Consider the following 22,998-nt stretch of genomic DNA (forward strand, 5'->3'; position numbering starts at 1 on the left):
GTTTAAAATGTCCTATTTTTTTGCGCCATGGGCTGATTTTTTGCGCCATGATCTGAAGTTTTCATTGGTATCATTTTTGTTTTTATGAGACTTTGTGATCGGTTTTTATACATTTTTTTTAGAGTATACAAAGTGACCAAAAATATGTAGTTTTGGACTTAGTTTTTTTTTTTTTTTTTACGTATACGCCATTGACCGTGCGGTTTAATTAACATTATAATTTTATATTTCTATCATTTACGCATGCAGCGATACCACATATGTTTATTTTTATTATGTTTTTATATTTTTTATATGGAATTTGGGAAAAGGGAGTGATTTAAACTTTGAATAAGGAAGGGGTTAATGTGTGTTTTTTAAACATTTATTAGACTTTTTTTTTTTTTATACTTTTATTCCCCTTAGGGGACTTTTAGGGTGAATCATTAGATTCTTCATACAAATCTATGTGGTTCCATAGAACCACATTGATCTTAGTGCTCTGCGTGCGATTGATAAAGCCTGGCCCTGCAGCCTGCCCAAAGGAGAGGTAGTGGGTGGTTCGCTTAGCCCAAGGCCCAATGCTTTTGCTCAGCTTGCCTTCTCCAGTTTTTTCTCCAAGATGGAAGCCACAATGCAGTGAGTGTGAAGAGTTTTATCAGCCTCTTAATCCCATCCCATGCTGTCTCCTGATGTGCCTTGTGGCTGTCACACAATGGGAGAGATTTATCAAAACCTGGCCAGAGAAAAGATTTCTGAGTTGCCCATAGCAACCACTAAGCTTGCTTCTTCCGTTTTTGAAAAGGCATCTGAAAAATAAAAGAAGCGATCTGATTGGTTGCTAGGGGCAACTTAGCCAATCTTCCTCTGGACAGGTTTTGTGCGAGCTGAGCCTGGTAAAGTTCCTCCCAAAGTTCTGAGTGAGACCTGGTTTGCCGGGCTCTGCTCACTCATCTCTGGTCATGGTCTATGTAACATTGACCATCACTTACCTAACCAACATATATAATCTTTTTTCATGAACAAAAACATTATAACCTGTAATGGTAATTCTTGCAAGAGGTTAAAAAATTTAATTAAAATAACTTTCTTATCATCCACTTACTTGTAGTTGGAGGGGTGGAGGTTGTTGATGTAGTTGTAGTCTCAGTGATGGTGGTTGTTGTTGGTGATGTAGTTGTAGTCTCAGAGGTGGTTGTTGCTGGTGATGTAGTTGTTGTCTCAGAGGTGGTTGTGGTTGGTGATGTAGTTGAAGTCTCAGTGATGGTGGTTGTTGGTGATGTAGTTGTAGTCTCAGAGGTGGTTGTTGATGTAGTTGTAGTCTCAGTGATGGTTGTTGTTGTTGGTGATGTAGTTGTAGTCTCAGAGGTGGTGGTTGTTGGTGATGTAGTTGAAGTCTCAGTGATGGTGGTGGTTGTTGGTGATGTAGTGGTAGTCTCAGTGATGGTGGTTGGTGATGTAGTTGTAGTCTCAGAGGTGGTTGTTGTGGGTGATGTAGTTGTAGACTCAGTAATGGTGGTTGTTGTTGGTGATGTAGTTGTAGTCTCAGAGGTGGTTGTTGTTGGTGATGTAGTTGAAGTCTCAGTGATGGAGGTGGTTGTTGGTGATGTAGTTGTAGGCTCAGTGATGGTGGTTGTTGTTGGTGAAGTGGTTGAAGTCTCAGAGGTGGTTGTTGTGGGTGATGTAGTTGTAGACTCAGTGATGGTGGTTGTTGTTGTTGATGTAGTTGTAGGCTCAGTGGTGGTTGTTGTTGGTGATGTAGTTGTAGTCTCAGTGATGGTGGTTGTTGTTGGTGATGTAGTTGTAGTCTCAGAGGTGGGTGTTGGTGATGTAGTTGTAGTCTCAGTAATGGTGGTTGTTGGTGATGTAGTTGTAGTCTCAGAGGTGGTTGTTGTTGGGGATGTAGTTGTAGACTCAGTGATGGTGGTTGTTGTTGGTGATGTAGTTGTAGGCTCAGTGGTGGTTGTTGTTGGTGATGTAGTTGTAGTCTCAGTGATGGTGGTTGTTGTTGGTGATGTAGTTGTAGTCTCAGAGGTGGGTGTTGGTGATGTAGTTGTAGTCTCAGTAATGGTGGTTGTTGGTGATGTAGTTGTAGTCTCAGAGGTGGTTGTTGTTGGGGATGTAGTTGTAGACTCAGTGATGGTGGTTGTTGTTGGTGATGTAGTTGTAGGCTCAGTGATGGTGGTTGTAGTTGGTAATGTAGTTGTAGTCTCAGTGATGGTGGTTGTTGTTGGTGATGTAGTTGTAGGCTCAGTGATGGTGGTTGTAGTTGGTAATGTAGTTGTAGTCTCAGTGATGGTGGTTGTTGTTGGTGATGTAGTTGTAGTCTCAGTGATGGTGGTGGTTGGTAATGTAGTAGTCTGAGAGGTTGTAGGACAGAACTCGGGTTTAGGACGACAGCAGTATACACTGATCTCATAGTTGTAGCACACAGGCATGAACCCTGTCTGATCTTTGTTATTACAGATGAGCCCAGTGGAGACATCGCATGTCACAATCTGTCCCAGCTGGTCTAGTGGTGTATCAGGGAATTTCTGTGCTCTGCAGGAAATGTTCTCCGTCTTCCATGACTCCTCCTCACACACTTTATGTCCAGCTTTCCCAATGTTTTCATAGGTCTCATAATCTCCTCCATTGGGCTCATATTTGGGATAACTCACATCAAACCATTGCGACCAAGAGCATAAAGGATCACAATTTGGTGCTGGTAAAAAAGGAGACAAATATATACACATTACCAAGTTAATACACTAAACAACTCTAGGGAATAAAATATAGTTTAGTCTTTACCGTGTGTCAGCTACAAGCAAGTGTGAACACAACTTTTACAGGTTCTCATTCTTAGGGTTCCATTCTTTCCTTTTCCCTTGAGTTTCACAATCTTTTTTATGTAAGTAGTAATGCTTTTATGTATCAATAGGGGAGATTTATCAAAACGTGTGTAGAGGAAAAGTTGACCAGTTGCCTATAGAAACCAATCAGATCGCTTCTTTCATTTTCAAAAAGGCCTCTGAGAAATGAAAGAAGCAATCTGATTGGTTGCTATGGGAAACTGATCAACTTTTCCTCTGCACAGGTTTTGATACATTTCCCCCAATGTTCTCATAAGTTTAATAATCTCCTCCATTTGGCTTATATTTGTGAAAACTCACATCAAACCACCGTAACCATTTGCAGCCCAGCAATCCCACTCCCTTTCTGAGCTCAGAGTGAATCAGTTTCCAAGTGGGGGACTATCCTCATAGTGACATGCGGTGGTGAAGCAGGCACTCTTGTATCTAAGAGCCTTGTGATGTTATGTGAAAGTCAGTGTGAGCGGTGGGGAAATCTATTGGTGGCCTATGGATAGAGCACATGAGATAGATCACCTGGGCTGCACTATAGTATAGAATTCTCTACAATGCCAAAGGAAGCATTACAGCAGAAGCGCACTATACCGAGGCTCCAAGGCCTGCATGGTCAAGTGAACTCATCATCTGCGCCTGCTCATCCTACAAGATGAGAACAACTATAGGACGTAACCAGTGGAGACCTGATGGAAATACTGGTAGGATCTGAGGCACTTGGGGTAAGGATATTTTATGAATAATTTAGTTTTAGTAATTTATACTATTTACATATTTTGTATCTCCCATGTTTTAAGATCTGATTGTGAGAATACCCCTTAAATATGAGCTCTAGGGAACAAATAATCGTTTATTCTTCTTCAGTGTGTGTTGGCTACTAGCAAGTGTCAACACAGATACCATAGGCCCCCTATTCCTGGGATCCCCAAAAAATAGTCAAGATGACTTGTGCACCTTAAAGGCTTTGAAGATGAAGTAGCGTCCTGTATTATCACCAAAAAATATAAAAAACACAAATCATATACATAATAGGTATTGCCACATCCGTAATTACATGTATTAGAAAATTATAATGTAAATTATCCCGTACGGTGATGCTGTAAATAAAATAAAAAAAAGCCCAAAATTGGTACATATAGTGGAATAAATAAGAGCAAAAGTGATACCAATGAAAAGTACAGCTCATCCCGCAAAAAATAAGCACTTACTCAATGGCGTCAGACGAAAAATACAAAAGTTACGGCTGTTGGAAAAATAATTTTGCTCAGAAAAGGAAAAAGAACATAGAAAGCTATATAAAATGGGTATAATCATAATCGTACTGACCCACAGAATAAATATAACATCACTTTTACTGCACAGTGTACACTATAAACATTTTTTTTTTTAAATGGCAGAAATTTTCCAGTTTTTCAACTTTCAATTTCAGTTTTTCAAAAACAATATCAGAATCGCTCTGCTCAGCAAAAAAGCGTTCTAAAGTTATTACCATTTAAAGAGACACATGTCAAATAAAAAAAAAAGACTGGTCATTAAGATAAATAGTGGGTCCGTCCTTAAGGGGTTAAATATGAGCTGTAGGGAACAAATAATAGTTTATTGTTCGGTTTGTTTTGGCTACTAGCAAGTGTCAACACAGATACTATAGGCCCCTCTATTCTTGAGGTTCCCTTTCTCTTATTTCTTCTGACGGTGACTAAGTGTAAGTTATAATAACACTTCCGTGTATCAATCATGTCTGTTTTCACATGTGCAACTTTGATGCAGTTTTTTATGTAGCTTTTGTAGACATTGTCAGGAATGGATCATTACGGGTGGGAGAGGACATGGGAAAGATCCTATGTCTTATTTTATTTTGAATCCACTCCACATAGTTTTGGCTTTAAAACAGCATGAAAAATTCATCAAAATGACTTGTATGAAAGCACCCTAAAGGCTTTAAAGATGATGTAGGGCTAGACAAAGCTGAAACAAGATTGGATGTGGCACCTTTCTGCACGGTTATGAAGAAGCAGGAGAAAAGGGCTCAGCCGGCTGCAAGTATTGACCAGACATGTCTTCTCAGGGTCTATTCAGATGTAGCAGTTGAGTTGCAGTTCTTGCAGGCATGTATCCTATAATCTTCAGCGACTCCATGTCCTAGTGACGTGGAGTCGCCGGTCACGTGAGCACTCTGCTCTGTAGCAAGCACAACTCTCACGTCATTGCCAGTCTAGTGAGTGAAGCGCTCACGTGATCAGCAACTCAACACCACTAGGACCTGGAGTCGCTGAAGATGATTATGTTAATTGAGGGGGCGTCTGTGTAAGGAGATGGGGAGAGGCGGGGCCAGCCTCTAACGTGCAGTTGACTGAATATAGTCAAGCATCTTCTAGAGCCAAGATCTAAAGAACAACTGGATTGGTTTTTGTGAACCCTCTTTGGACTCCTGGTCACCCACACTATATCCCAGTGTAATGGGTTTAGTGTGGGTGATTAGGCTGACAGTTTTCCTTTAACCCCTTAAGGATCGAGTTAATTTTGGCCATGAGGACCAGAGCATTTTTTTGCACATCTAACCACTGTCACTTTAAGCATTAATAACTCTGGGATATTTTTACTTATGAATTTTATTCTGAGATTGTTTTTTCATGACATATTCTACTTTGTTAGTGGTAAATTTCCGTTGATACTTGCAAAATTTAGCATTTTTCTGACTTTGAGCTCTCTGCTTGTGAGGAAAATAGACATCCCAAATAAATTATATATTGATTCACACATACAATATGTCTATTTTATGTTTGCATCAAAAGTTGACATGTTTTAACTTTTGGAAGACATCAGAGGGCTTTAAAGTTCAGCAGCAATTTTCCAATTTTTCACAAAATTTTCAAAATCATAATTTTGCAGTTCTGAAGTGGATTTGAGGGGGTCTTCATATTAGAAATTCCCCATAAATGATCCCATTATAACAAGTGCACCCCTCAAAGTATACAAAATGATATGCAGAATGTTTGTTAACCCTTTAGGTGTTTCACAGGAATAGCAGCAAAGTGAAGGAGAAAATGAAACATTTCCATTTTTTACACTAACATGTTCTTGTAGACCCAGTTTTTGAATTTTTACAAGGGGTAAAAGGAGAAAATGCCCCCCAAAATGTGCAACCCAATTTCTTTTGAGTAAGGAAATACCTCATATGTGAACGTAAAGTGCTCTGTGGGTGCACTAGAGGGCCCATAAGCAAAGGAGTGACAATGGGATTTTGGAGAGGGAATTTTGCTGAAATGGTTTTTAGGGGGCATGTCGCATTTAGGAAGCCCCTATGGTGCCAGAACAGCAAAAAACCTCACATGACATACTATTTTGGAAACAACACCCCTAAAGGCACCTAACAGGGGGTACAGTGAGCCTTAACACCCCACAGGTGTTTGACGACTTATTGTTAAATTCGGATGTTTAAATAAAAAAAAAAAATGTTTTCACTGAAATGCATTTTCCCCTCAAACTTACCATTTTTACAAGAGGTAATAGGAGAAAAAGGCCCCCAAAATTTGTAACCCCATCTCTTCTCTGAGTATGGAAATACCCCATGTGTGGATGTAAAGTGCTCTGCTAGCGAACTACAATGCTCAGAAGAGAAGGAGCTTTTGGAGAGAGAATTTGTTTGGAATGGAAGTCGGGGGCCATGTGCGTTTACAAAGCCCCCATGCTACCAGAACAGTGGACCCCCCCCCCCCCCGTGACCCCATTTTGGAAACTACACCCCTCACGGAATGTATTAAGGGGTGTAGTGAGCATTCACACCTCACCGGTGTTTGACAGACTTTTGGAACAGTGGGCTGTGCAAATGAAACATTTTATTTTTCATTTCCACAAACCACTGTTCCAAAAATCTATCAGACACCTGTGGGGTGTAAATGCTCACTGGACCCCTTATTACATTCCGTGGGGGGTGTAGTTTTAAAAATGGGGTCACATGTGGGGGGGGGGGCACTGTTCTGGCACCATGGGGGCTTTGTAAACGCACATGGCCTTCAATTCCAGCCAAATTCTCTCTCCAAAAGAAGATGGTGCTCCTTCTCTTCTGAGCATTGTAGTGTGCCAGCAGAGCACTTTACATCCACATAGGGGGTATTTTTATACTCAGAATAAATGGGGTTGCAGATTTCGGGAGGCATTTTTTTTTCCTATTACCCCTTGTGAAAATTAAATATATGGGATAACACCAGCATTTTAGTGAAAAAATAAAAAAATTTCATTTTCAACAAAAATTCTTGAAACACCTGTGGGTAGTTAATGGTCACTATACCCCTTGTTATGTTCCTTAAGGAGTGTAGTTTCCAAAATGGGGTCACATGTGGGTATTTTTCTTTTTGTGTTTATGTCAGAACCGCTTTAACGATCAGCTACCCCTGTGCAAATAACCTCAAATGTAAATGGCGCTCTCACTCCTGAGCATGTTGTATTTTTTTACAACAACATGCTGGAGTAGACCCCAACTTTACCTTATCATGAAAAAAAAAAAAGGGAAAAAAGGAGAAAAAGTCCCCCACAATTTTTAGGCAATTTCTCCCAAGTACGGAAATACCCCATATGTGGCACTAAACTGTTGCCTTAAAATATGACAGGGCTCCGAAGTGAGAGAGTGCGCCATGCCCATTTGAGGCCTAAATTAGGTATTTGCATAGGGGTATTCTACGCCAGTGGTTCCCAAACAGGGTGTCTCCAGCTGTTGCAAAATTCCTAGCATGCCTTGACAGTCAGTGACTGTCCGGCAATACTGGGAGCTGATGTTTTGCAACAGCTGGAGGCTCCGTTTTGGAAACAGTGCTGTACCAGATGTTTTTCATTTTTATTGAGGGGGGGGGACTGTGTAGGGGTAAGTGTATATGTAGTGCTTTACCCTTTATTTTGTGTTGGTGTAGTGTTTTTAGGGTGCAATCAAACAGGCGGGGGTTCAAAGCGAGTTTACAGCTGAGAGTTTGAATGTACCCTGCACGTTCACATGGGGGGGAGGGGCGGCAAACCTCCAGCTGTTGCAAAACTACAACTCCCAGCATGCACTGACAGACCATACATGCTGGGAGTTGTAGTTATGCAACAACTGTAGGCATACTACTACAACTTCCAGCATGCCCTTTGGCTGTCCGTGCATGCTGGGGGTTGTAGTTATGCAACAGCTTGAGGCACACTGGTTGCAAAACACTGAGAGTTTGTTACTTAAGGGAGAACTCCAGAACATAAAAATTGTCCCCCCATACTGCCGGCAGTAAAAAAAATAAAGATGTACATACATTCCTTCGCTCCCCGGGGCCTCCGGTAACCGTCTCCGGTCTCCGCCGCGATCCTCTTCCTGGTTGCTGTTGGTCGGCGAGTCATACTGTGCTCAACCAATCACCGGCCGCAGCAAAGTCCCGGCTCGGCCGGCGATAGGCTGAGCGGCAGTGTGACATTTTCGGCCCCGGCAGCAGGTGCCGGTGTAGTGAAGAATTTTGTGTCTTGAAGCGTTCTCACACTGCCGATGAGCCTATCGCCGGCCGAGTCGGTACTTCGCTGCGGCCACAGTGATCGCTGACCAGGACCATCCACAGATGATCCTGGGGGGAGGCTGCAGAAGTTGTCTCCCGCTGATAACAGTGGGACTTCTGCCAGTTAACCCGTGCGATGCTGCACATCGCCAAGTTAACTGAATGACTTATATAAACGTCATGATGTGCGGACGACTACCAGCACATCATGACGTTTATATAAGTCATTCTGCGGGAAGGTGTTAATGTTGCTTAATAGATGGGGATTCTTGTTATAGATTTTTATTAAGGCTTTATCATCCACTTACTTGTAGTTGGAAGAGTGGAGGTTGTTGATGTAGTTGTAGTCTCAGTGATGGTGGTTGTTGTTGGTGATGTAGTTGTAGTCTCAGAGGTGGTTGTTGTTGGTGATGTAGTTGTAGTCTCAGTGATGGTGGTTGTTGTTGGTGATGTAGTTGTAGTCTCCGTGATGGTGGTTGTTGTTGGTGATGTAGTTGAAGTCTCAGTGATGGTGGTTGTTGTTGGTGATGTAGTTGTAGGCTGAGTAATGGTGGTTGTTGGTGATGTAGTCTCGGTAGTGGTGGTTGGCGATATAGTTGTGGTGGTTGGTGATGTAGTAGTCTGAGAGGTTGTAGGACAGAACTCGGGTTTGGGACGACAGCAGTACACACTGATCTCATAGTTGTAGCACACAGGCATGAACCCTGTCTGATCTTTGTTGTTACAGATGAGCCCAGTAGAGACATCGCAGGTCACAATCTGTTCCAGCTGGTCTAGTGGTGTATCCGGGAATTTTTGTGCTCTGCAGGAAATGTTCTCCGTCTTCCATGACTCCTCCTCACACACTTTATGTCCAGCTTTCTCAATGTTCTCATAGGTCTCATAATCTCCTCCATTGGGCTCATATTTGGGATAACTCACATCAAACCATTGTGACCATGTACATAGATTCTCACAATCAGTAACTAAATAAAACAGAAAAATGTGTGGATTATTTATACATTGTTAGCATTTGTCACAGAATTTAACTGAAATTCAAATTTAAGCCATCTCTAATGAATGAAATATGTAATTTAAAGTTATGTAAATCATCTGTATTAAAAAGGAACCCAATGTTCCAGTACTTGTTAGCAGCTGTAGGCCCCAGCTAATGTTGTGCTGTTTGTTTCACTGCAAAACCATTCTCCCTGCTGCCCCTCTGTTCATGTCAGAAATTAATCGGACAACAAAGGGGTTTAGCCTTCTTCTGAGTCTGATATGGTGCCACATGCATTTAACCTGCCTCAATATGCCACTGATACCTTCACTGATTTTGGTATGTTCACATGGCAGAAATCCTGATTCCGGCATCTGCCAACACATTGAACATGCTCAATGCTTTTGTGGATTCTGCTTGGAAATGCATTGCTATCTATGAGATGGCGCATTTCTGAGCAGTCCTAGTGCCGGCAAGTTCTGCCGGTGTTCCACTGTTGTGTGGACATTCCACCGTGTGAACAGTTTTACAACTCCTTCTGCCATTCATCAAGTTGGAAAAAAGAGTTGTATGTCTATTTGTAAGTGAGGGTGCACCGGTCCTGGATTGTAACTCACCCCTCACCAAACTGTTTTCAACAAGTGTACTCTTATTCTCTATGGGGGAGATTTATCAAAACCTGTGCAAAAGTTGCCCAGTTGCCCATAGCAACCAATCAGATCGCTTCTTTCATTTTGTAGAGGCCTTGTTAAAAATTTAAGAAGCGATCTGATTGGTTGCTATGGGCAACTGAGCAACTTTTCCTCTGGACAGGTTTTGATAAATCTCCCCCACTGACCCTAAACTATAAAATCGTCAAGTGAGGTTGTGCAACCCACTTCATACAGTCTCCATAGATGAGCGATTGGTCTTTTGCTATATTATATAATGCATTTTGGTCACCATAGACATTTCCTCAGTCTATGGTGACCTATGCATATGATTTCTATCTATTGTGTGAGTATTGTGGGGGTATAAGTCTCACAAAGACAACATGGACCTCAACCTACCACAAGCCGAGGAGCATTAAGGCTGTCTCCAGATTTTATCCCCTAACAATGGTTCCAGCTCCCTGTTGCTACTAAGCCAATAGATCTGAATGTTAAGTATATGACACTCAGCAGCAAGTTGTCCCAACACATTAACCTTGGCATGTCCCAACTTTTGAAACATGATCCCCTAATACAAATCAGCTGGGGTAGAAGTCACTGGGGGAGATTTATCAAATACTGTCCAGAGTAAAAGTTGCCCATAGCAACCAATCAGATCGCTTCTTTCATTTTTGAAAAGGCCTCTGAAACGTGAAAGAAGCGATCTGATTGGTTGCACTATGCCAGTGCCCACAATCTCCGGAATTTTCTGTGCAGACATTCTGAAGTGTGAACATAGCCGAAGAGACTTTTAGCCAGGAATTCTCAGCGTGAGCATACCCTTAGTCTCTACTGGAAATATGTGCAAAGTGTTACTTACTTGTGGAAGTTGGAGTGGAAGTTGGAGTCGTTTCCTCAGTCTCTGTTGTACACTCTGTGGTTGTGAGTATTGGTGGTGTTGCTGTTGTCGTTACACTGGTAGTAGTGGGGCTTGTAGTTGTCGTCTTAGATGTGGTTGTTGTGGGTGTTGGAGTTGTAGTCTCTGTGGGGGGAATATTCAAAACTGAATTTGTATTCTTAGTATCAAACAGAACAAAGTGTTTTGAACACCACAGATGGCTTTAAATAATGCAAACATAAATTAACATTTTTGTTATATAGACTGTACCAGATTTGTTGAAAAAGGGGCTCAGCTGCACACATTTTTAAAGGAGTTTGCCTTGTTTTCACCATGCGCAAAGTTTTGGGGGATTTTTAGGGTGTGTGGCCTCTGAAAAGGGGAGTGGTTTAAATTTTCAAAAATCTGCACCAAATTTTCAAAAGTCTGTAGCCCTAGACATCTTATCCCCTACCCAAAGGATAGGAGGTAAAATGTCTGATCGCGGGGGTCCCGCTGCTGGGGATCTCCCTGCTGCACCCACTTGTCATCAGCCCATGTCTGACGATACAGGGGCCGGAGTATCATGATGTTGCGGCTCCGCCCCCATCACCATGCCCCGCCCCCTCAATACAAGTCTATGGGAGGGGGCATGGCGGCCGTCACAAGTGGGAGTGGGTGCAGCAGGGAGATTGCCGGGGTCCCCAGCGGCGGGACCCCCGTAATCAGACATCTTATCCCCTATTCCCTAAGATGTCTAGGGATGGAGTACCCCTTTAACTATGCCACCCCAGAGATGGTAAGTCTCTGTTAAGAATATGGTGCAATATTACACTATTTAGTTTAAGAGTAAATTTTTTAATATGTCCCCCTGTAGGTTTAGAATAATAAGTGATGATACTGAACTATGAAGTGTACTAATAAAAATATGATCTGTGCTTTACATAATATTGTAGAAAACTGAAGTTATACAGAAGAAAATAAATGAGACATTGTACATTAGTATTCAGTATAAAATATGTGATAAAATGTATATAAATTATTATACACCCTTTCATTACAGAACTTATTGACTAGGAAAGGTTAATCATGCAATGAAACAGATCATGGTATAAAAAACTCCTTACACGGTTTATATTGTGAAAAAATTCGGCAATGTACTCCATGCACATTTTGCCTAAAGAATGAGCAAGGTGATCCTTTTGGCAGCAGAATTTCTGGACTGTGCTGTAGAAACCCATTGACAGCAATTGGATTCTCTTGCACTGGAATTTCCAAGTGTAATTTCTAAGTGAAATTACACTTAGAAATTCCTCAGTATGAACTTAGCCTTACTGTACCTGAGGTAGTTGTGGTCTCAGATGTTATCCTTGGAGTTGTAGTGGTTGAAGTCGTAGTCTCAGAGGTGGTTGTTGGAGATGTTGTTGGAGAGATTGTACTTCTGCAGTAGTCGGGTAAAGGACGACAGCAGAGTACACTGATCTCATAGTTGTAGCATACAGGCATGTACCCTATAAGATCTCTGTTGTTACAGATTAGCCCAACAGATACATCACATGTCACCATCTGTCCCACTTGGTTTATTGGCTTATTTTGGAATTTCTCTGCTCTGCAGGTGATGTTCTCTGGTCTTTTTGGCTTCTCACACAATTCAAATCCAGCTTTCTCTATGTTCTCATAGGTCTCAAAATCTCCTCCATTCTGAAGACTGGGGTAACTCACATCAAACCATTGTGACCATGAGCACAAAGGATCACAAACATCTGCTAGATAAAATAGAAGAAAAATGTATACACTTTACTAAGTAAACCCTTAAAGGGATTTCCCAGGCAGATCATAAAGTTAGCTATATGTAGCCTCCTCAAATATACTGCTAATTTTATCCATCCAATCGCCATATTATTATTAGCCTTTACCACTACTACTGATAATACGGTGATAGGATGAGATACTTCCACAAGCATCACAACCTTATTCATTAAAACCTTTCAAGTATGAGGGTGTATACGGCCGGCGGGGCGCTGTATCCCATTTATTTGAAGGAGCCGGACAGAGTCAGATAGTGATTCCAATTGGCAAATTTTTGCACCGTATACAGTTTTGTTGCCAGACTAAAAAGGCAGGCGCACCATTCATGTCTATTAGAGTGCCCTAGTGCTGTATTCGGGTATCTTGGGTGCTCATATAGAAGTGAATGGAGCGCGTGCTGTCTACAGCATTGTTCCTAGGCCCTGTTTTGGAGATCGCGGAGGGTCCCGGCAGTCAGATCAGATACTTATGAAAAGGACCTACGTTGTCTTTCACTGGGCAGCCCCTTTTAATGAAATGCGTCCCCATCTGTATGAAAAATAAGCTTAAACCCCCCACCATTACTAAAGCACTGCTTCTATGCACTGCCCATTTACAGTAACTGTGTAAGGGGAGTAGCATAGCTCTAAATAGCTATACCTGATGATAGGAACAGAGAGAACCAAGAGACAGAGAACCTACAAAAACTGCGGTAGACTGAATATAATACTTACAAAGGTTCTTTATTGATATACTTAAGACAATACATGAATAAAAACATATAAAAGATGCACAGACACTGACAAAAGAAATCACACAAGGCAATTCATGTGGACATCCTGGTGTATATATATATATATATATATATATATATATATATATATATATATATAATTGTAGTATGGACTATAAACGTAAATTGTGGTGGGGAGATACAGGGGCGATATATAAATGTGATAATAGATAAGGTGCTTTGTGCCAAAAAATAGCAGCCACCTGAGGGCTATATGCTGCAAAAAGTGCTAAGATAGTGTAAAGAGGGCAATTCCACAGTAGAATCACAGACAAGAATGGGGTATCAAATAATATTATTATATGTGCATAAAAACTATATATGAATCAGCCCCAGACGCCTATATGTGAAAGTACACAATAAGTTCACATGAAAAGAATTGCACAGAAGGCCACTAGATAAAGTAACCACCGGGACCCACTAGATAAAGTAACCACCGGGACCCACATGAATTACCTCCCTAATGCACGATTCGCGTTCGCTTGGTCACAGGGAATGGTGCCAGGGACTCAAAACCCTACCTTTTATATTGTTCTCCCATCCTGAAATGGTGCCAGCAATCAGCCTTGCACACATCCGCCCGATCTTCCGGTCCACAGCGCGGCACCATTTCAGGATGGGAGAACAATATAAAAGGTAGGGTTTCGAGTCCCTGGCACCATTCCCTGTGACCAAGCGAACGCGAATCGTGCATTAGGGAGGTAATTCATGTGGGTCCCGGTGGTTACTTTATCTAGTGGGTCCGGGTGGTTACTTTATCTAGTGGCCTTCTGTGCAATTCTTTTCATGTGATTTATTGTGTACTTTCACATATAGGCGTCTGGGGCTGATTCATATATAGTTTTTATGCACATATAATAATATTATTTGATACCCCATTCTTGTCTGTGATTCTACTGTGGAATTGCCCTCTTTACACTATCTTAGCACTTTTTGCAGCATATAGCCCTCAGGTGGCTGCTATTTTTTGGCACATAGCACCTTATCTATTATCACATTTATATATCGCCCCTGTATCTCCCCACTACAATTTACGTTTGTAGTCCATACTACAATTATATATATACCAGGATGTCCACATGAATTGCCTTGTGTGATTTCTTTTGTCAGCGTCTGTGCATTTTTTATATGTTTTTATTCATGTATTGTCTTGAGTATATCAATAAATAACCTTTGTGAGTATTTTATTCAGTCTACCGCAGTTTTTGTCGGATCTCTGAATAATTGGTAGCATACATATATACACTAGGTGGATATCTTGTAGAAGTTCTATTCAGAGACAGACATTTTTTGTTGCGGAAAAAAAAAGGGAAACACTTAGCCTTAATCAGTTTTGTCATAGGTCTTTTGTAATAGATAGATAGATTGATAGAATGATGAATAGATAATGCCCTTTGCGAGCCTAGAACATTAGTAAAGATACTGTACATTGATTATGTTTTTAATGAATATTTCTCACCGAAAGTTGTTGTTGGGGTTGTTGTTGGAGTTGTTGTTGACGGGGTGGTTGTTGGTGGAGTTGTTGTTGACGGGGTGGTTGTTGGTGGAGTTGTTGACGTGGTGGTTGTTGGTGGAGTGGTTGAAGGGGTGGTTGTTGGTGAAGTTGTTGAAGGGGTGGTTGTTGGTGGAGTTGTTGAAGGGGTGGTTGTTGGCGGAGTTGTTGTTGACGGGGTGGTTGTTGGCGGAGTTGTTGTTGACGGGGTGGTTGTTGGTGGAGTTGTTGACGTGGTGGTTGTTGGTGGAGTTGTTGAAGGGGTGGTTGTTGGTGGAGTTGTTGAAGGGGTGGTTGTTGGTGTAGTTGTTGAAGGGGTGGTTGTTGGTGTAGTTGTTGATGGGGTGGTTGTTGGCAGAGCTGTAGTTGTTGTGGTGGTCGGTGGTGTTGTGGAATGAGTACAATCTTCGATGCAACAGTCCACTTCTTTGCAGCACTCCACCTTGATCTCATAATTGTAACACTTTTGCCAAAGGCTGTTGTCAGAGCTCTGCTCACTGTTCCTACAAATGAGTCCATATGATACGTTGCAATGCACAACCTGTTGTAATTCATCCAAGCTGACATCAGGGGCATTTACTGCTCTGCATTCGATTTGCTCTGGGATGTTGCAGAGTGTATGATGCTTTCTTATCTCATCATATGTTTCATAATCGCCACTATCCAGATCATCTCCCGGCTTACTGACATCAAACCATTCTGTCCATTGGCACACCTTTTGATGAACACAAGCTAAACAAAAGACAATATGAGACAGGTACTCAGATTATGCAGATTTTTTTATATTCACACAAGCATTTTGATAATATGTGTTTAATTTAGCTGTATACAAAAACGTAGTCAACTACGCTATTGTGTACATAAATAAAAAGTATGCACTAAATAAAAAAAACACAATGTGGACCCAGCGGTCAGTGTGCTGATAAAGATATTAGCCCTTCAAGTTGAACCAGTCATACTTACAAAATGTAACTGATCCAGAATGCAAAAAAACATCAATATGCTATAAAGTGGAAAAAAATCAAACTTGACCCTTACTAGGCCAGCCATGTGTAATTGGCAATGGTACAACCTCCAGGACCCTAAAGTCAGCCAAGTAGAGCCACATGTATGGATGCGCCAATGTGCCTGGACAAGTAATGTAAGGGCCAGAATGCTCACAGTTGGGTTGATTATAGGATTATGTGAATACGCTTTTTACAATTCAGTATATTATATGATGTAATGATGAAATAAAGGATGAAGTAAAGTAGGACCTTAATGTGTAGTATTTGCTGCTTAAGAGTAGTAAGTACTTACTTGTTGAAGGAGGGCTTGTTTTAGGAGTTGTGGTGATGACTAAAAAAAAACAGAAATATGTTTATTTACATTTAAAATATAATATTAAGGATATGTTTAGGGCTGCAAAATGATGAATGTTTTCATAATCAATTAGTTGGCAGATTATTTTTTAATTAACCAGATAAAAAGCAAGAGAAGAAGATCATCTAGATTAGAGAGGAAGTTCATGAGGGATCCTATTTTTTTTATATTCACATATATAAATATATATACTTATGGCCAGAGAGGTAGGATAGCACATTCCCTGGTTGTCCACTGGCATCCTACTTGCGCCCAGCAGCCTGGTAAATAGGCTGGCCAGTGAAAACAGGATAGGGGATAAGTAGCTGATCGTGGACCTTCCGGAACAGAACCCTGGCTCACCGTGAGGAGCATGTACAGTAGATGGCATTCGCTCCATTCATTTCTGTGGGAGCGCTGAAGAGACCTAAGCACAGCACTCGGACATCTCCGGTGCTCCCATAGAAATTAATGGAGCGTATGCCGTCTACAGTATGTGCTCCTCACTGAGATCCCGGGCCCTATTCCGGAGATTGTGAAGGGTTTCAGTGCACGGTCCCCCGTGATCAGCTGATTATCCTATCCTGTGGACAGAGAATAAGATAGTTTTCACTGGACTACCCCTTCACGTAATAATCTGCTTTCTGCAACTATTGTGAGTCCAGCCTGTCACACAGGTCCTTACAGCCTGACAGAGGAGCTGCCGGAAGCAGAAGATTGCGTGTGATGGAACCCATCTTCACTATACAGGTTGCTGGGGACTGTAGTTGCATATATATATACATAGTGATAAATGCTGTGTTTATGTGAACTCTGGAAATTGGCCAATCAATGAATTGACCAATAACATTTATTGATTATGAAAATAGTTGACAATTATTTTCATAATCAAAAAATAAAAAAGGTAGACAGGCTCTCTAAAACTGTGTTGGGTGCAACACTATTATCTCTATTTTTATAATTAGTTAGTTGTGTTAGTCTTAGATTAGTTATAACCCATTAGGCATAAGAAGATATGACTGTTAAAGGGGTATTCCGGCCATAGACATTTATCCCCTATCCAAAGGATAGGGGATAAGATGTGTGATCGCAGGGGGCCCTCCCATAGACATGGATGGAGGGGTGTGGAGTGATGTCACTAGAGGGCATGGCCGTGATGTCACGTCCCCATCCCTGAGGCAGCGCCCGACACAAAATGTCTGGGGCTGCAACAAGATTACGGGGGTCCCCAGTGGTGAGACCCCTGCAATCATACATCTTTTCCCCTATCCAAAGGTGTAAAAAGTCCGAATACCCCTTTAAGTGAATCCTCCCAAAAAAATTTTGGGAGGTTAGCTTATCTTAAATTGACATACCAGACAGATAAATCTCTGGAATATTTGTTACCTGTTGTGGTGGATACAGTTGAAGTAGTAGTGACACTAGTGGTTGATGTAGTAGTGGGTACTGACGTAGAGCAGATGTCAATCTGTACAATTGCCGAGCCATTTTCACATGTTATCACAATGCAAACTCCAGATTGCTCTTCTTTGGAGATGATTTCACCCTGTTCATATCTTGTCCCATTGATGATACAGACACACGCTGCAACCAAAGTATGAAAAAGAAATAACTAAAAACTGTACCAAAAAATAGCACTTCACTACATATAATTAGAACGTTAAAAGTGGGACATGTCCTTCAACACCAAGTTAAAGCATTAGTTTCATTCCTAAAAAAATGTTCACATGTCATCCAGTAATGTCTTAAGTTTAAATAGCACTGAATCTTTGTTCTAAGACCCGCTGTGATCATTTGATTTGCTGGCTGAAGTGTACGCCAGCACTCTTCACTCCCCAGCCAGTCACACGATCCCAGTCTTTCACTCCATAGGCTAATGCAGTAAAATATTTAGATTTGATTGACAGCCAGATAACGAAGCATGTGCTACCGCACACTTCAGATGGCTACTACTTACAGTGGGTCTCAGGACTACTGGTGGAAAACATTTTTTTTTAAATCAACTGGTGCCAGAAAATTAAACAGATTTGTAAATTACTTCTATTAAAATTTTTTTTACCCTTCCAGTACTTTTAAAGGGTACTCTGGTGGAAAACTTTTTTTTTAAATCAACTGGTGCCAGAAAGTTAAACAGATTAGTAAATGACTTCTATTAAAAAATCTTAATCCCTACAGTACTTATTAGCTGCTGAATACTACAGAGGAAATGTATTTTCTTTTTTTGAACACAGAGTTCTCTGATGACATCATGACCACAGTGCTCTCTGCTGACATCTCTGCCCATTTTAAGAACTGTCCAGAGTAGAAGAAAATCTCCATAGCAAACATATGCTGCTCTGGATAGTTCCTTAAATGGGCAGAGATGTCAGCAGAGAGCACTGTGGTCATGATGTCAGCAGAGAGCTCTGTGTCACAAAAAGAAAATAATTTCCTCTGTAGTATTCAGCAGCTAATAAGTACTGGAAGGATTAAGATTTTTTAATAGGAGTAATTTACAAATCTGTTTTACTTTCTGGCACCAGTTGTTTAAAAAAAAAAAAAAAGTTTTCCACTGGAGTACCCCTTTAAGAAATTCTTTTCTTTTTGAATTTCTTTTTTGTCTTGTCCACAGTGCTCTCTGCTGACACCTGATGCCTGTATTAAGAACTGTCCAGAGCAGGAGCAAATCCCCATAGGAAACCTATGCTGCTCTGGACAGTTTCTGACAGGGACAGAGGTGTCATCAGAGAGCACTGTGGAGAATACAAAAAAGAAATTCAAAAAGAAAATAATTTCCTCTGTAGCATACAGCAGCTTAAATGTACTGGAAGGGTAAATCATTTTTAATAGAAGTAATTTACAAATCTTTTTAACTTTCTGGCACCAGTTGATTTAAAGGAGTACCCCTTTAAGACCTGGTGCAATCTAAACTTTTGACATGCATGACATGTTAACAGTTTTTACAAATGACACTGACACTTTAATTGGTGGTGAATTTATACATATTGTCCTAATATTAGTATGTTTCATCAGTCATTGCCTTATGGATAGTAATTTGAAGTGATAATTAGTGTTGCTCGCGAATATTCGCAATTCGAATATTATTCGCGAATATCGCATATTCGCGAATTCGTGAATTTCGCGAATATAGCGCTATATATTCGTAATTACGAATATTCGTTTTTTTTTTTTTTTTTTTTCTTCACAATACACATCACAGTGATCATCCCTCTCTGCTTCCAGCTTGTGTGGTGTAAAGAAGGTTCTAATACTACTGTGTGAGACTGGCGCGCGAAAATTCGCATGTGCTAATTTTCGCATATGCGAATTTTCGCGTATGCTAATTTCGCATATGCTAATTTCGCATATACTAATTTCGCATATGCTAATTTTCACATATGTTAATTTTCGCATACGTGAATTTTCGCGTATGCGAAAATAAAACGAGAATATAACGAATATTCGCGAATATATGACGAATATTCGTACATATATTCGCGAATATTCGCGAATTCGAATATGGCCTATGCCGCTCGACACTAGTGATAATACTTCTTGTTCTCTTGCAGCTTGATACCCAGCACATTATAGCCTTTTTCCCTTTCAGGAGCATACAAAAGGGTATGAGGACAGAACCTCCCCCTTCTAAGTTTTTAGTGACATTTTTTAAAGTGTGTATCCAACCAGATACAGAGGGAGCTGACTATATACTGGATGTATTTATACAGAGAAATTTAAGAGAAATTTTACTCCCACCCTTATAAAGATATTAGATAGAAACTCCACTTAGATCCAGCAGGATTTAAAAGGCAAAGCTATTTTATTTTGACTTGATACAAACAGAATAGACTTGTGGTATTGTTATATGTGACTGAACACCAGCACATTTCAGCCACCTAACCTGCGGTCTTAGGCTACAATAATGGCTACTGATTACATGCACTGATTGAGTTTAAATACCCATAGGGGGAGTTGGCGTCGTATCATAAATAGTCTGGATTAAAAATAATAGAAAACGAAATTGTTTAAAGAAAAAAAAGAAAACGTCAAATACTAATGTGAAAAGGATTATTTGCCACACACTGTGTGATCATTAATAGGTGAACCACCTAAAGTGCCAAAAATACAAGCGTTTGTATGGTCTAGTGCATATTCGTAAGCACAGCGGTGAACTACCTAAAACCGATCACATTCAATTTGTACGTAATAATAAATGCCAATACTTAAATAAAAGCACCAAACTTTTGTGTGATCGGTTTTAAGTATTTTACCTTTGTGCGTATGGATATGCACTCGAATATACAAACACATATTTATGGCATTTCTGGTAGTTCACCTAGTAACAATTTCACAGTGTATTTATGAATAGAAAATCCTGCTCACACTAGTGTTTGAAGTTTTATGGCTTCTTAAATGTCATTTTTTATTGTTTTTAAGTTGTTTTTGTGTATGGTAAAGGGAGGAGAGTGTTGGCATGACATAACCCCCCCCCCCCCTATGGGTCTTTAAACTTGATCAGTACATGTTATTAAGTACATGATTAAGACTGCAGCTTAGGTGGTCGAAAAGTGTATTTCAGTCACGCATGACGATACCAAAGGTCGATATGTATCCTGTTTGTATCAAGTTGGAAGTTTTTTTTTCCTTTTAAACTTTGCTGGATCTAAGTGGAATTTCTATCTACAATCCAAACTGTGGTCAAGGTTGAGATCCATGTTGGAGGATGGGGCTATATTTTCACTATGGGGAATGGTGCTGGATCCCCTTTTCCTATAAAAACATTTTAAAAAAAAAATCAGGTTTTGGGGTCTTTTTGGAAGATGCTATTCTGGAGTATCTAATTGAAAATAACCTTATAACAGCACCAGTTTGGGTTGATGTGGGATCAGTCCTGTGATCTGATCAGCTTCTATGACCTGGGTGAAGCTGTGGACGTTGTGATTGAGGGAATGTGTACATTACAGGACCAATACAGGTTATCAAACTTGGGGTTATTGTATATACTCGAGTATAAGCCGACCCGAATATAAGCCGAGGACCCTAATTTCACCCGAAAAACCCAGGAAAAAGTATTCACTCGACTATAAGCCTAGGGTGGGAAATACATCATCCCCCCCCCCCTCTCATCATCCAGACCCCGTCATTAACACCCCCCGTCATCATCACCCTGTCATCATCACCATGTCATTATTACCCCAGTCATCATCACCCTGTCATGTTCACCCCCATCATCATCACCCTGTCATCCTCACCCCCGTCATCCTCACCCCCGTCATCCTCACCCCCGTCATCCTCACCCCCGTCATCCTCACCCCCGTCATGCTCACCCCCGTCATCCTCACCCCCGTCATCCTCACCACCGTCATCCTCACCCCCGCCATCCTCACCCCCGCCATCCTCACCCCCGCCATCCTCACCCCCGCCATCCTCACCCCCGCCATCATCACCCCCGCCATCATCACCCCCGCCATCATCACCCCCGTCATCATCTCCCTCGTCATCATCCCCCCTTCATCATCACCGCCTGTCAATCCCTTCAATTCAGTGGTCTACAACCTGCGGACCTCCAGATGTTGCAAAACTACAACTCCCAGCATGCCCTGACAGCCATCGGCTGTCCGGGCATGCTTGGAGTTGTAGTTTTGAAACATCTGGAGGTCCGCAGGTTGAAAACCACTGCAGCCATCGTCATCATCCAGACCCACCTTTAGTTTTCTACTCACCTCCCCTCAGTTGGAAGGAAGGGTGAGCTGGTCCAGGCCATCTATGCTGCAGGGACAGTCCGGTGGGGAGGGTTAGTCGTTCCGGGCTGTCCATTTTCACCGGGAGGCCCTCTTCTCCGCTCTGGGCCGGCCCCGGCCTAGTGACGTTGCCTTGACGACGACGCACAGGGACGTTCGTGCGCTGCAGATTTCCCTGCATATGAACGTCCCTGTGCATGGTCATCAAGGCAACGTCACTAGTCCGGGGCCGGCCCAGAGCGGAGAAGAGGGCCTCCCGGTGAAAATGGACAGCCCGGAACAACTAACCCTCCCCACCGGATGGTCCCTGCAGCATAGATGGCCCGGACCAGCTCACCCTTCCTTTCCACAGAGGGGAGGTGAGTAGAAAACTAAAGGGGGGTCTGGATGATGACGAAGGCCGCAGTGGTCTTCAACCTGTGGACCTCCCAGATGTTTCAAAACTACAACTCCCAGCCGATGGCTGTCCGGACATGCTGGGAGTTGTAGTTTTGTAACATCTGGAGGTCCGCAGGTTGAAGACCACTGAGAAGGGATTGATAGGCGGAGAGTTCACTTGAGTATAAGCCGAGGGGGGCGTTTTCAGCACGAAAACTCGTGATGAAAAACTCGGCTTATACTCGAGTATATATGGTATGTTTTTTATCTCAATGTACAAATATAAGAATGGACAGCACATAGTTCCTTCTAGTAATCTTCTTATACCTAGGCCAGTAACCATGACAAGGGGGCATCCTTTACGTAGGGGGATTATTTACTGTGAGAGCAGTAAGACTATGGAGCTATTGGGTCACTCTACTGGTAATAATGATCCAACATGTTTTGTCTAATAAAACAAACACCATTTCACTACTTTAGACCACTAGGACTGTAACCATTCACCCCTTTCGTATCCTATACCACCCAATATTATACACTGTAGTGACACTTAAAGGGGTACTCCGGTGCTTAAACATCTTATCCCCTATCCAAAGGATAGGGGATAAGATGCCTGATCACAGGAGTCCCGCCGCTGGGGATCCCCGGAATCTTGCACATGGCACCCCCTTT

At 41.7% G+C, this 22,998-nt stretch overlaps 1 protein-coding gene across 1 annotated transcript in view; it reads right to left on the minus strand.

The window, feature by feature from the left end:
- MUC2 (mucin 2, oligomeric mucus/gel-forming) overlaps positions 1-22,998 on the minus strand; it is a 112,185-nt gene that overhangs the window by 56,330 nt on the left and 32,857 nt on the right. The window contains exons 28-35 of the mRNA XM_056528178.1: positions 21,931-22,039; positions 17,615-17,812; positions 16,187-16,225; positions 14,855-15,619; positions 12,155-12,580; positions 10,818-10,979; positions 8,641-9,297; positions 1,085-2,683 (exon numbers count right to left, since the gene is read on the minus strand). Of these exons, the coding sequence (XP_056384153.1) occupies positions 1,085-2,683; positions 8,641-9,297; positions 10,818-10,979; positions 12,155-12,580; positions 14,855-15,619; positions 16,187-16,225; positions 17,615-17,812; positions 21,931-22,039 (3,955 nt within the window). The remainder of the gene's footprint in view (positions 1-1,084; positions 2,684-8,640; positions 9,298-10,817; positions 10,980-12,154; positions 12,581-14,854; positions 15,620-16,186; positions 16,226-17,614; positions 17,813-21,930; positions 22,040-22,998) is intronic.

The sequence above is a fragment of the Hyla sarda genome, chromosome 6, assembly GCF_029499605.1.
Source record: "Hyla sarda isolate aHylSar1 chromosome 6, aHylSar1.hap1, whole genome shotgun sequence".
NCBI lineage: Eukaryota > Metazoa > Chordata > Amphibia > Anura > Hylidae > Hyla > Hyla sarda.